The sequence below is a fragment of the Vanrija pseudolonga genome, chromosome 1 (assembly GCF_020906515.1).
Source record: "Vanrija pseudolonga chromosome 1, complete sequence".
In the NCBI taxonomy this organism is placed as follows: domain Eukaryota; kingdom Fungi; phylum Basidiomycota; class Tremellomycetes; order Trichosporonales; family Trichosporonaceae; genus Vanrija; species Vanrija pseudolonga.
The window spans coordinates 578,670-591,283 of record NC_085849.1 but is presented as its reverse complement, the minus strand read 5'-3'; the positions used below and the strand labels follow the sequence as shown (position 1 = coordinate 591,283).

At 62.9% G+C, this 12,614-nt stretch overlaps 3 protein-coding genes across 3 annotated transcripts; 1 reads left to right on the top strand and 2 right to left on the bottom strand.

Annotated features, from left to right (window-relative positions):
• Positions 1-325: 325 nt before the first annotated feature.
• LOC62_01G000262 (uncharacterized protein) lies at positions 326-1,607 on the bottom strand (the record flags this gene model as incomplete). The annotated part of the gene is made up of 3 exons (XM_062766683.1): positions 326-1,246; positions 1,285-1,364; positions 1,411-1,607. 3 exons carry the CDS (start codon positions 1,605-1,607, stop codon positions 345-347), a joined length of 1,179 nt encoding a protein of 392 aa, XP_062622667.1. The 3' UTR covers positions 326-344.
• Positions 1,608-1,887: 280 nt separating this feature from the next.
• HNM1_1 (Choline transport protein) lies at positions 1,888-3,869 on the bottom strand (the record flags this gene model as incomplete). Its single annotated transcript, XM_062766682.1, has 8 exons — positions 1,888-2,154; positions 2,193-2,273; positions 2,311-2,388; positions 2,425-3,158; positions 3,203-3,323; positions 3,380-3,432; positions 3,473-3,565; positions 3,736-3,869. The coding sequence occupies 8 exons, from the start codon at positions 3,867-3,869 to the stop codon at positions 1,934-1,936; spliced, it is 1,515 nt and encodes a 504-aa protein (XP_062622666.1). The 3' UTR covers positions 1,888-1,933.
• A 5,746-nt stretch (positions 3,870-9,615) lies between these two features.
• Positions 9,616-12,492, top strand: SPAC869.05c (putative sulfate permeasec; the record flags this gene model as incomplete). Its single annotated transcript, XM_062766681.1, has 3 exons — positions 9,616-9,938; positions 10,024-10,109; positions 10,365-12,492. Exons 1-3 carry the CDS (start codon positions 9,816-9,818, stop codon positions 12,490-12,492), a joined length of 2,337 nt encoding a protein of 778 aa, XP_062622665.1. The 5' UTR covers positions 9,616-9,815.
• Between the last annotated feature and the right edge of the window lie 122 nt (positions 12,493-12,614).

Sequence of the window (12,614 nt, the reverse complement as noted above, 5' to 3'; positions counted from 1 at the left end):
CTCTTCGACAGGAGTTGCTATCAGAGAGCTGAGATAGCAAACGAACTCGTCAGTGGAATGCATTTGCGCCGACAACCCGTCCTCGGAGCCGCCGTACCCTACTACCGAATGGCGGAGTAAGTATCGCTGGAACCAGCTCTAGGCCTATCGCATTCCCAAGCTCGAGTCACTATAGACCCTAGGCAGAGCTGTCAACGGCAGCTCTCTGTTTCCCACTGTGGATGAGCAAAGGAAGGTAGGGTCAGCTGTGGTGAAGATGCTACACTGGAGGGAGGGCTCAGTTGCGCCGATGTCAGCACCCCCGACGCCCTGCACATGCTCCATAGATGCATCACCGGCTCCGCTCACATGCCCATACACGCGCCAATACTTGTAAAGTACCAGCCGCGGTAGAGGGCGGGCGTGCCCTCCTCCTCCTGGATCTTGCGGAGCGCGTCCATGAAGCCAGCGTAGGGCTCTGCTGTGGCCGGCCGGAGGGTGATCACGTCGTCCTCGTTGCCACCAGCGAGGCGCAGGCTCTCGAGCTCGGTCTCGCGGCGGAGCGCGTCGTCGACCTCTTCGTGGCCGTTGATCTCGCGCTCGAGCTGGTCGAGCTCCTCCTCGTCGTTGGTGGGCACGGGCGCGTGCGCGCCCAGCGGGTCCTTGCGGCCGAGGTTGGGCTGGACGCACAGCTTGGCCATGATGACGAGCAGCGGCGTCTCCCACGCGGCGGAGAGGAGGCAGATCGTGAAGAAGACGGCCCAGCGCCACGTCGGCGCGCCGGCCGGCTGCTTGTCGGCGTTGTCTGCCAGCGCGGCGACGGCCCGCTCGACAACGCTGTCCCCCTTGGGTGCGACCTTGCGCATGTGGTGCCCGAGCCCGAGGAGGTTCTTGAGCCCGTGCTGCAGGAGGGCGAAGACGAGCGAGCGGAGGAGCACGACGACGACAAGCCCGGGGGTGCGGTACAGCGCTGTCGGGTTCGCGCGCTCCCTGTCCGACAGGAGGATGTTGAGCGAGCCCTTGATGCTCCATGGGAGGCGGTACGGCGTCGTGATGGCGCGCACCTCGATAATCTTGCACGGCACGGCGACGGCCACCATGATGGGGATGTAGAGGATGCTCGTGACGATCATGCCCGCGACCGAAGGTGGCGGCGGCACCTTGGTGCCCGGCGTGACCTTGGACATCTGCGTCAGGAGGGTGCCGCCGATGAAGACGGCCGTGACGAAGATGGTGATCAAGCCGCCGAGGGTGACCGCGACCCAGCCTGCACGTCAGCGACAGTCCAATGGCCAGGCAACGCACCCTTGTACAGCCCGTACCATCCCTCGATGGTGATCGTGCGCTTCATGCAGCTGAGCAGGCCGTTGATCCTTGGGCCGATACTGCCACTGTCAGCGCCGCGCCCGCCGCCATTCGCAGCACACTCACTATCGCTCTTCGCCGTCGCCGTCGGCAAAGCCCACGGCCTTGGGGTTGTAGTTTGCGCGCAGGCGCACGAGCGCGCCGGCAAACGGCATGACGAACAAAAAGGACACGGCGAACAGGGCCGCGAAGAGCGCCAGCGCGCCGATGAGCCCGCCCGGCGTGAGCGGCGGCAGCTTGTCAACCTTGTCGCTGGGTGCCATTGTGCTTGGGCTCGACGTGAGTAAGTGAGTGAACAACGGCAAACACGGACGGACACGTCGAGCACCGCCTGTTCGTTCTTATAGACGTGGTCGCTGCTCGCGCCAAGGGCCGCCAGCCCTGGCGGGACTGGGTATTATGATACCAGCCTGGGCTGATATGGCTTGCAGTGTTGCCTGTTTCAGCCCGGTCGCGGCAGGCCATGACGGCATCGGGACGGCTCGTCCGCCACCGGGCAGGCAGGAGGTGCCTGAGCGACCAACTTTGTCTGCATCCAAGAGACCATATTAACAATGCATCGTCTACTACAACTATCTCTCTCTTCTGTCTACGCATTCTTGCTAATCTCGAGACGGGTCATGAGCTCGCCCGGGCCGTTGAAGCGCTTTCGCCCGTCGACGACCCACGTCACGCCGCACAGGAGCAGCGCGATGCCGAGCACGACCGACACGTAGCTCATCGACGTGCCCGTCACAGGGATCGCGGGCGGGAACGTAAACATGACCGACGTGACGAGGAGGAAGCACAGCGCGAAGAGGTTGATCGGGCCTGGGAGGTTAGAGGTGGGCCGGCGGGGGAAGACTTACGACGCCAGCGGCCAAGCGAGTAGGTCGCCTCGGCATCGTGGCCCTCGAACGCGCGGTCACCGCGGAGGAAGATAAGCAGAACTGGGGGGTTAGTTGCCTCACTCCCTGCCCAACCCACTTGGAATAAAGTAGCTGATCTGCAGGAAGACGACCGAGGAGCCGAGAATGGCGTTGAGGGCGGCGGTGGAGCCGAGGTCTTGGCGTCAGCGACACTGCTAACGCTCGTACTCACTGATGAGACCAAAGGCAATGTCCCAGATGACCACGAAGATGATGCACATGACGGGCACCTTGAGCTTGGGGTGCACGGGCGCGAGCCAGGTGGACAGGTGGCCCATGCCGCGGTCACGGGCAAAGGTGAGGATGATGCGCGAGGACACGGTCATGACAATCTCGGCGGCAAAGGCCATGCCGAGGAGGTTGAACATGAGCAGACAGGTCGCGCCGACGCGGTTCGCCGTGACCTGGTAGTAGATCTGGAGGATGGGGCCGGTAGTGGCCGTGAGGACGGCGTTGAAGTCGCGGATGCAGAAGAGGATGCAGATCATGAAGACCCAGGCGGTGACCGAGCCGAGGATGACGGCGACGATCATGACCTTTGGCGCGTTGATGTTGGGGCGGGGCATCTCCTCGATCATGTGCGTGACTGCGTCAAAGGCGGTCAGGCCAAAGGTCGACTGGAGCAGGCCGAGGAGGAAGGCCACGCCGTCGGGCCAGCCGGTCTCGTTGGTGAAGGTCGCGAAGACGGCCTTGGGCTCGTTAAACTTGCCCGACGAGCAGGCCAGCACGACAATGGCAACGACGACAATGCCGCCCATGCTCCAGAAGCCCGCAAAGTGGTCCATGTGGGGCAGGGCGCGCACACAGAACGTGTTGAGGACGTATGCGGCGGCGAGGAAGGCGAGGTAGATTAGCAACGTCTGCCACGCCTTGACTTCGAACGAGGGCTGCCACAGGGCGATAAGGCTGGCGGTGTCAGCGGTGCGGCTAGGTGCTGCCCAGAAACGTACCCAGTGACGAACTGCGCCGAGAGGAACGAGTTGGTGGCCGTGAGCGACGTCCACCCCGCGGCCGACATCCAGCCAACGAAGAAGGACAGGCCGTTCTTCTTGCCCGCCGGCGCGAGGACATCTGAGAGCAAGCGTCAGCGAGCAGTCGAACGCCGCGACGACGCCAGGGACACCCACATGTCCAGTCGTACTGTCCGCCCGAGAGCGGGAGGACGTGGCAGATCTCGGCGCTGCGGTGTCAGTAATGCCAAGTCGGACCGGCACACTCACAGCGACAGCGCCATGGCGGTCGTGCCCAGCGCCGAGACGATGAGGCCCCAGACCATGGCTATGCTTCCGCCGGAGGGGAGCACGACGGATAGGCTGGCGGCGTCAGGTTTGGTGCTTATCGCGCGTTAGTGGGGCGACTTACGATGCGGACCTGCGCGCAGGCGGTGGTCAGTACGCTGGTCTCGGGTGGATGACAAGCAGACGCGCTGCCGCTCGCTCGCTCACATTGCTGCTTGTCAGCTCGGCCAGCCCCACGCGCCGACCCACCAGTCCAGCTATTCAGCAGCGCAAAGCCCAGGCCGAAACATGCCCAGAAGGAAAAGTTGCGCTCGAGCGGCACCTCGCCCTCGACGTGATCGACCTTGACGTGCGCAGACGACTTCTCCGTGTCGCCCATGGTGTGTAGGGTGGATGGGTACTACTGGTACGATGGTGAGTTACTGGGAGAAGGCAGCATGCACCACCACCCCAGACTTACATGTATATCGACCGACCAAACACCACTGCAGTCAGTCCCCACGTCCCACCCCCCGACTCGACCGGCCCCGCACCCATCCTGGAAACCAGGAACCGACAGACTGCGCGCTCTCGCCAAAGTGGGCCGCAACTGCCGGTATCTCGGTTAGATGCCTCACGGTCGCCACTTTCAGCCTGATAAGGCAAAACTCTACCCTGCGGCGTGAGTGGTGGCGCCAGCAGCGAGCAGTGAACGAACGAGCTTGACGAGGCCAGTCGTCGTGCGTGCTGGGGTACATAGGGTCATGCATGCCCCAGACCAGTGCTGCTTGATAAGACTACGGACGGGAGCGCTACGGCCGGGGTGACCCCACAAACGCAGAAACCCCGGATGTGAGTCACCTCCTCGTGATGTCTCGTCTGCAGGCTGCTGCTCGAGGCGACGCCCGCGAGCGTACGCAGAGCCACTGCGCGCGCGGCGCGCACACAGAGCCGTGTCACCGGCGCCGACGACGCGCCTCGGGTTCCCAAGCCACCGGTTATTCGCGGCGGACACGGTGTCCTGGCCGTTTACCCGCGGGCCCCGCTGGGGGGTGGACGGTGCGGTCGATACGTACATATGTGCGGCGCCGAGCGAGCGGCCAATCGCGAGTGAAGCGACTAGTCCAGGGCGGTAGGCGGCTGCAGTGCCCATTGTGCCGCAGACGCCGCGTTCGCGCTGGATAGGCGAGGACGTGCACGGGCCAAGGGGATGATAGCCGAGCGAGGGAGCTGCGTTGTGCTGAGTCGGTATCGGTCGCTTCCGATGAATGCTTGGGATTGGGCCAGTGTGGGGGTTGAGGGGAATACAGTCATTGGGCCGGGGTCGACGGGCTCCGGCGCCGTTGTGTTTAACAGCGCGCGAGTGTCGCCTCTCGCGTGGTAGACGGCGGTGATGTGGTTGACAATTGGCGCAGCGCCACTTCTGCGTGCGGTGGCCAGCCAGCACATGAGCCCACTGGCCCAACATACCCAAAAGGCATCCCAACCCGATCGGCGATGTCGCTCATGTCATGTGCTTCATTGCTGTCAATGATGTTGGGCAGAGGCCAACCGCGACGCGCCACCCCGCACCCCGCACACACACACACCCGCGCACACACGCACACACCACACAAAAGACACCTCCGCTCCCAGACCCCGGCCGCCAATCTCCTTCCTCCTGAGACAGGTCCGGATCCAGCGAGCGTCGAACCGCCGCCGCCGTTTTGACGTCCACAGAGCAACAGGCGACTGTTGCTCTGTGTCCACCAACGCTTCGGTGGTGGCTGGAGCGGGTGCTTGCCTAAGAGCGTCCGGCACACACCAGCCTGGAGCCTGGCGCACAAATGCCTGCTGCCAACCAAACAAGCAACACGCCCGCGTCTTTGGGACGACGACGTGTCAGTGCTTGAGGCCCGGCGCAGCACATAGTGCCCAGCCGTCCATAGCCGTGGTAGCCGCTTACTGGAGTGTAAGCGGTTACCATGCGCGCGCCAGCCCGCCGTCAGTGTCCAGGCCATTCTCTATTCTCCAGTGCACTCAGTCACCGGCGCGATGCGCGTGTAAACAGTCAGTGTCTGGAAGCCAAGCGTCCAACTCGACCCAGCACGGGGTCGAGCGGGGCGCCAGAATCACAGGCGTGTTGCTCGCTGTGCTGTGGAGGGTGCTTGTGGGAACATGCTGCGCCTTTGTCTGTGGCCGGGACCGGGTGTGTATGTGATGACGGTGTTGATGGAGCAGGGTACTTGATGTACGCCTGAGAGGTGCTGCAGCCTGTCCGCTGCGCCAGCGCCGGTGATCGCAGCCGTCCTCAACGGCCAGACGCCCACAACCAACCGAACAACATGGGGTGGTGATCAGTACTGGGTGTGAGTCGCCTGTTACCGGGAAGGGAGAGCCGTCGTGGGCTGCCGGCGTCGCCGCCGACGACGGCGCGACCTCCAGCGCCGGTACTCCGCTTATGCAGCTGCCGTCGTTGGAAGTGGTCCGCCGCCTGAGACCGGTCGCCACCCCTACGGCGAGATGACTCGGGTATTCTGAGCGGAGTGGAGAGAGGCGCCAGAGGAATAGGGCGGCGCCGTGGCTGTGGTCGGAGCAGCTGGCTGCCAGCCCGTCAGCTCGTCGTCAGCACGGCGTCAGTGTCTCGTGTTCCTTGCCTGGTCCAGCGGCCCAAGCAATGTCCCAGTGAAGGTCCGGATGATTGAAGTGGAGCTCCAGATCGACGGGGTATGCACCGCATCGACGACAGGACAGCCGCGGCTGACGGTCAGCTCACTTTTGGCGTTGGAATCAAGAGATCCAGAGCAGAGTGCGACGCGACACGCGACATGCCGTCATCGCCACACGAGCGCCACGCGACGACGCGCCAAGCCAAATGGCACCATCGTTCGCCATCCGCCACACGCTTGGCTACACTCATCAACGTGTTATGCACAGAGATGGTGGGCGCAGGAGTGGCCGTGCAGTGGAGTGAGGTGGTGAGGGGATCGCTGTCGGTGGTGACTGACTTGTGTGGGGCGATAGCTGAAGACAACAACCTGGGGAAGAACGGCTTCTGGCGATCACCCCCTCCTCCCCTCCCCATCGAACTCGTCGTGCAGCCACCACACACACGCGCGATAACACGATCCGACCCACCCCCCACGCGTTATGGCGAGTCACAAAAGTATTCGGAGGAGAAAGAGGTATCGCCATCTCTGTGGAGCTGGGGCATGGTCACATGGCGCTGGGATGTGGTGCAGCAGATCAGATCGCCGCGCTCGAGGGGCTCGCGCGGTGCCAGTAGATCGAAAGGACGCTATCGTATTCCGAATTATCATTAGCCGTGCTTGGTCTGTTGCTGGTTTTGCTGAGTTGGGTGGCGAGGAGTTGTCACGGTGAGCGTGTGAGCGGGTTAGCCTCGGGGCATGGTGGTGGTCAGAAGAAGCCTTGCCCACGCCATTGGCAAACGCCTCCGATGACTGGAGAATCACGCCAGTCACCCCGGTCTATCCGCGGCTTGGCGCCGTCGGCATCCAACACCGACCGACCGCCAAGTGCTGCGCGCTATTCGCCGTGACTATCCGCGCGCACGCCAAGTGCTGCGTATTTCGCCGTGGCTATACGCGCCGGCTGGGCGTGGGTGCCAAGCGGGGGTAAGCATTCGCGATGGCAATGAGTATTTTCACTCGTTGCGGGCTTGGCGACAGCTTGGCGAACGAACAAGAAAGACAATGAGTCGAGTCGAGAGATGAGCACGCCCGTGCGATGGCGTTGGTTGTCACGGGTGACAGGACGCGCCGCAGACGACGAGGCAACGCCGCAACGTGATATGGCGCAACGCCGCTCACGGACGGGCGGCACGGCAACGCCGCTCCGCAGCGTCGCTGGCGATCGCCGTTCGTGATCGATGATGAGGCGGCGCAGAGCACGAAAAGGTGACGCGCGCGGAGAGATCCAGCGATCGCAATTGCCTGCCTCGAAGCCTCGGCGAGCACACCACCATCAATTCCCGAACGCACGCAACGCTGCCACAGTCAGTCGCCTGCCCACCCCCCTGCCTCCGGCGCGGTGCCGAACGGCCCACTCGCCTGGAATGGGCAGGCGGCACATGCCTCCTGCCTCCGCTGATTGCGCACGCAAACCCGAACCGAACGATGGCCAGCCAGGGCGTCGAGAGCCCGTCCCGTCGCATGGCAGACAGAGCACAGGGCAGCGACGTACAGCGATCTGGCCGCTCGCCGCCCCGCCGGATCGGATCAGCGTGGAGCGCAGAGGCAGCGACCAGAGGCAAAGCCGAGGCACACCGAGAATCTGGTCCAGGGCCCTCGCGAGTATCTCGCCGACCGGCCGGATACACGTTTGGTCATTTCACGAATCCTTGACGCCATCAGAGCGCCGTGTAGAACGAGACGAGACCCGTGCAGAATCAGAGTTTGGTTTCAGGCAGGCGGCGGATTGGGCGGGTGCCAACTCGGACTAGTTGCGCCGCGCGCCGTGCGCCGCGTGCTGCTGCCCTGGGTCGTGCGCCGCGGCCACTTACCCCACACTGCTGCAGGCTGAAGAATCACGCCAGGCCGACCGCGGCCCAAGGCGCCTGGCGTGCTAGAGTGTACGTGCTAATACGTCTCGTATTGTTCTCGTCGCCACGTGCCAATCTCGAGGGCAGGCGCCTAGCGCCGCTCACGCAGGGGCGCAGGGACCTGCGGCCCTGCACCTCGCCATCGATAGGCGTATGGACAATACGTGCGGCGCGGGGCCGTGATAATTTGCCGCAGGAGGTTACTCGCCAGCCAGCTCTGCCAGTCTTGGCTGACGCTCATGCTCTCTGTCTGCAACCACCGCCGCCATCGCTTCACACGCCCCCCCGAGAATGAGCTCAGCACGCCGACAAAGCGCCGGCAACAGCTAGATTATCACGAAGACGAGATGGTGAGCTCGACACTGGATGTGGTGCCATCAGCACGCCAGACGACCATCTCGCCAACTGGGTGGACAGTATTCCAGATGTTGTGGATGGACGCGGCCGGAAATTCCAGATAATCGCTGCTGCGCGAGGGCTATCTGTGCGTTGTAGTCGTCGCCAGCCGGTGTGTGGGGGTCGGCGGGTGGTGTGTGCCCAGGGAGGGAAGGGCGAAAGGGGCCAAGCGTGGTAGCGTCGCCGAGCGAGGCCTGGCTCTTGGCTGGTTGTATTTCTGGCTTGCCGCGCCGTCTGGGCACCAGCGCCCGGCGCGCCACACACACGGATCCTGGTGCCTGTGTAGGAGCTGTGGATCGGCAACAGGGTCCTGGCGTGAGAGTAGAGTGCTCGCGACGACGAAAGTGGGACGCCGACCGAGGGGCAGGCAAAGCAAAGCAATGTCGACATCTGGCATCGCGCCTGGCGGACGAGTCACCGTAGTATAGTCAAACTGCCACATTGGATAAGGTGTGGCGTTGGGTGGTGAAGCGGAATCAAATAACGCGTCAGAATGCGGGGTGATTAGCAGTGATGGCGTGATTTGGCAAACAAGGCAATAACTTGACTCTTGCCCTCACTCACTCCACCCAGCTCTGCTCTCGCCTCCTTGTGCCCCCCCCCGACGGCCCCTCCGACCCGAGTAGGGGCTGACACCTCTTGCGCCTTTGCTACTGCAGCCTGTCTAGCGCGTCTCGCCGCCGCGCTCTCGTGCCCATTGTCTTGGGTGTGGATAATTAGAGAAATTGGAGATGGGCTTGGCTGTGTGGTGGTGGGCCTGGCGGTGGGTGGTTGATGACGCTCAGGGTCCAACAAAGTTGGTTGTTGCCAGCCGACCGATGCCGTTCTCCGCATCGATGGCGACATTGAGTCATCATCATTTCACTGACTTTTTTTTTGATGCACGCTACCCCGCACGCGAGGTAGAGCGACCTGCAGGAACGGCGCAGGAGCAGAGCGCCGCCCTCTGGCGTCAGGGCCTTACAGCAGCACGCCGCCGCGACTGCTGCAACGCTCTCCCACTTACCCACCCCATGCCTGCCTGGCTGCCGCCGCCTGGGCCCTGACGTGCTGTCGTGCTCACAATCGACGGCGTGAGCGATAACCGCCTTTGACAACGGGCCGAACAGGACGGCGAGATCTCATCACACAGCCGTCTGTCAAACCTGCTTGCTGCTAATTCATCTTGTATATATATCACGCTAGTCTGTCCATCTGTAGCACCTCCAGCCCAGCATTCCCGTCTACGCCGTACCCAGCAGCTCCTCCTCCTCCTCCTCAGCATCGGCTGGCCCATCATCACACGCCTCATCCGTTAGACAAGGCAAGCAGCGTGCAACCGACACCAGCCCACCACCTCCACCACCGCGGCACTACTACTACTCCTCACCACCAACAGAGTCCACCCGCCTTCTAGGCAACTCGCCCACCATGGTGTCGTACGAGTCGATCAAGCACAAGCTCAAGAAGATCGGCGGCTTTGAGGACGACACTCCTCCCTCCATCACTGTCACTCAGTACATCAAGAACAACAAGCGCTCCATCTTGCCCTCGGTGAGTATTGACTCGGGTCTGCCCCCCGCCTGGGCGGCGCCCTGCTCCACCCCCGCCCAAGACACGCCACTCACACCTCATCCAGATCAAGGCCTACGTTCTCTCCCTCTTCCCCTTCCTTTCATGGCTCCCTCGTTACAACCTCACCTGGCTCTATGGTGACCTCGTCGCGTAAGTCTTTGTTGGGCAGGTTTTGGTGGCGGTTTGGTTGGTGGTGGACGGTCCTAAAGGTGGCGGCGGTCACGTCACTGCCATTTCACGTGGCACATCTGGAATTCCAGATAATCACCACTTTCGTGGCCCTCCCCTCCCGTCTCCATACACGTCGCTCGCTTCCTAGCTTCGCAGGAGCACACGCTTCGGCTGCGCTCCATCCCCGACCAAGCGATGCGAAGATGAGTCAGTCGCTGACGTGCTTGCCTACAGCGGTATCACTGTCGGCATGGTCCTGGTCCCTCAGTCCCTGTCCTATGCCAAGCTGGCTCAGCTCCCTCCCGAGTATGGTCTCTACTCGTCCTTCATTGGTGTCTTGACCTACGCGCTGTTCGCCACGGCCAAGGATGTCTCGATTGGTCCCGTCGCTGTCATGTCGCTCGAGACGGGTGTCATCATCAACGCCGTCCAGAAGGCCCACCCGGGCCTCTACACTGCCCCGGAGATCGCCACTTGCCTGGCCTTCATCTGTGGCTTCATCGTCCTCGCCATTGGTCTCCTCCGCATCGGATGGATCATCGAGTTCATCCCCCAGCCAGCCGTCTCGGGTTTCATGACCGGCTCGGCCCTCAACATTGTCTCTGGCCAGGTCCCCGCCCTGCTCGGCACCTCCAAGCTCTTCGACACGCGTGCTGCCACTTACAAGGTCATCATCAACACGCTCAAGTACCTGCCCAAGGCCGGTCTTGACGCTGCCTTTGGTGTCTCGGCTCTCGCTCTTCTGTACTTTATCAAGTGGTCGCTCGACTACGTCCAGAAGCGCAGCCCCAAGTGGCGCCGTGTCGCCTTCTTCGCCCAGGCGCTCCGCCACGCGTTCGTCATCATCATCTTCACCATCATCTCGTGGCGCATCAACATCCACCTCAAGAAGCCCCGCATCTCCCTCGTCGGCACCGTCCCCACCGGTCTCCGCCACGTCGGCCAGCCCAAGATCACCAAGGAGCTCATCGGTGCCCTCGGCAGCCACCTCCCCGTTGCCACCATCATTCTTCTCCTCGAGCACATCTCCATCTCCAAGTCGTTCGGTCGTCTTAACGGCTACAAGATCAACCCCAACCAGGAGCTCATCGCCATCGGTGTCAACAACACTGTCGGCTCCGTCTTCCAGGCCTACCCCTCGACTGGCTCCTTCTCGCGCTCGGCCCTCAAGTCCAAGTGTGGTGTGCGTACCCCTGCTGCCGGTATCCCCACTGGTATCGTCGTCATTGTTGCTCTGTACGCCGTCGCCCCCGCTTTCTACTGGATTCCCAACGCCGCTCTCTCGGCTCTGATCATCCACGCCGTGGCCGACCTTGTCGCCTCGCCCGCCCAGTCGCTCGGCTTCTGGCGTGTCTCGCCCCTCGAGTACCTCATCTTCGTCGGTGCCGTCATATGGTCGGTCTTCTACACCATCGAGTCGGGTATCTACTGGTCGCTCTGCTCTTCCGTCGTCCTCCTCCTCTTCCGCATTGCCCGCCCCAAGGGCCACTTCCTTGGCCGCGTCCGCATCCGCCCCGAGGGTGGCAAGCCCGACGAGGTCCGTGACGTCTTCGTCCCCCTCGAGGGCCGTGGCGGCGTTACCAACTCGGACATCCCCGTCGAGGGCCCTCCCCCCGGTGTCATCATCTACCGCTTCGAGGAGTCGTTCCTTTACCCCAACGCCTCGTACATCAACGACCGTCTTGTCAACTACGCCAAGGAGCACACTCGCCGCGGCAAGGACTACTCGACCATCTCCAAGGGTGACCGCCCGTGGAACGACCCCGGACCCAAGAAGGGCGAGGAGCTTTCCGAGTCGGACAAGCACAAGCCTCTTCTCCGCGCCGTCATCCTCGACTTCTCGGCCGTCGCCAACGCCGACACGACTGGTATCCAGAACCTCGTCGACGCCCGCAAGGAGGTCGAGAAGTGGGCTGACCGCCACGTCGAGTTCCACTTCACTGGTATCCTCTCGCCTTGGATCCGTCGTGCGCTTATTGCTGGTGGCTTTGGCCGCGCCCACGCCCAGGGCGTCTCGCACCCTCTCGAGGTCGCCCCCGTCTCGCGCTCGTACGGCTTCAACGGCAACGACGCCGACCCCGACCACCAGCGCCCCGTGCCCGACGTCGAGGCCGCCGGCTCGCGCGCCAACTCGGACACTGGCTCGGTCGACAAGGCCCTCGACGGCAAGGCCCTCAACGAGGGTGTCGCCGTCGCCACCCTCCGCGGCGACGACCCCAACGGCCGCAAGTCGACCCACTCGCTCACCCTCCTCGACCAGCACACGCCCTTCTTCCACTTTGACATTGAGGATGCGCTCAACTCGCTCAACCTCCCCGAAGCGGAGGTCCACTCGCAGCACCACGTGCTCGAGGACGAGTAAACGCGCGCGGTTGTCATTGTCTCTCTCATTAGGTCATGGGTCTGTTGGCTATTTCTCCCTTTTCTTGCCCCCTGTATAATCAATCACTCGGTGACGACAATAAGTCCTCTAAACAAAATCTA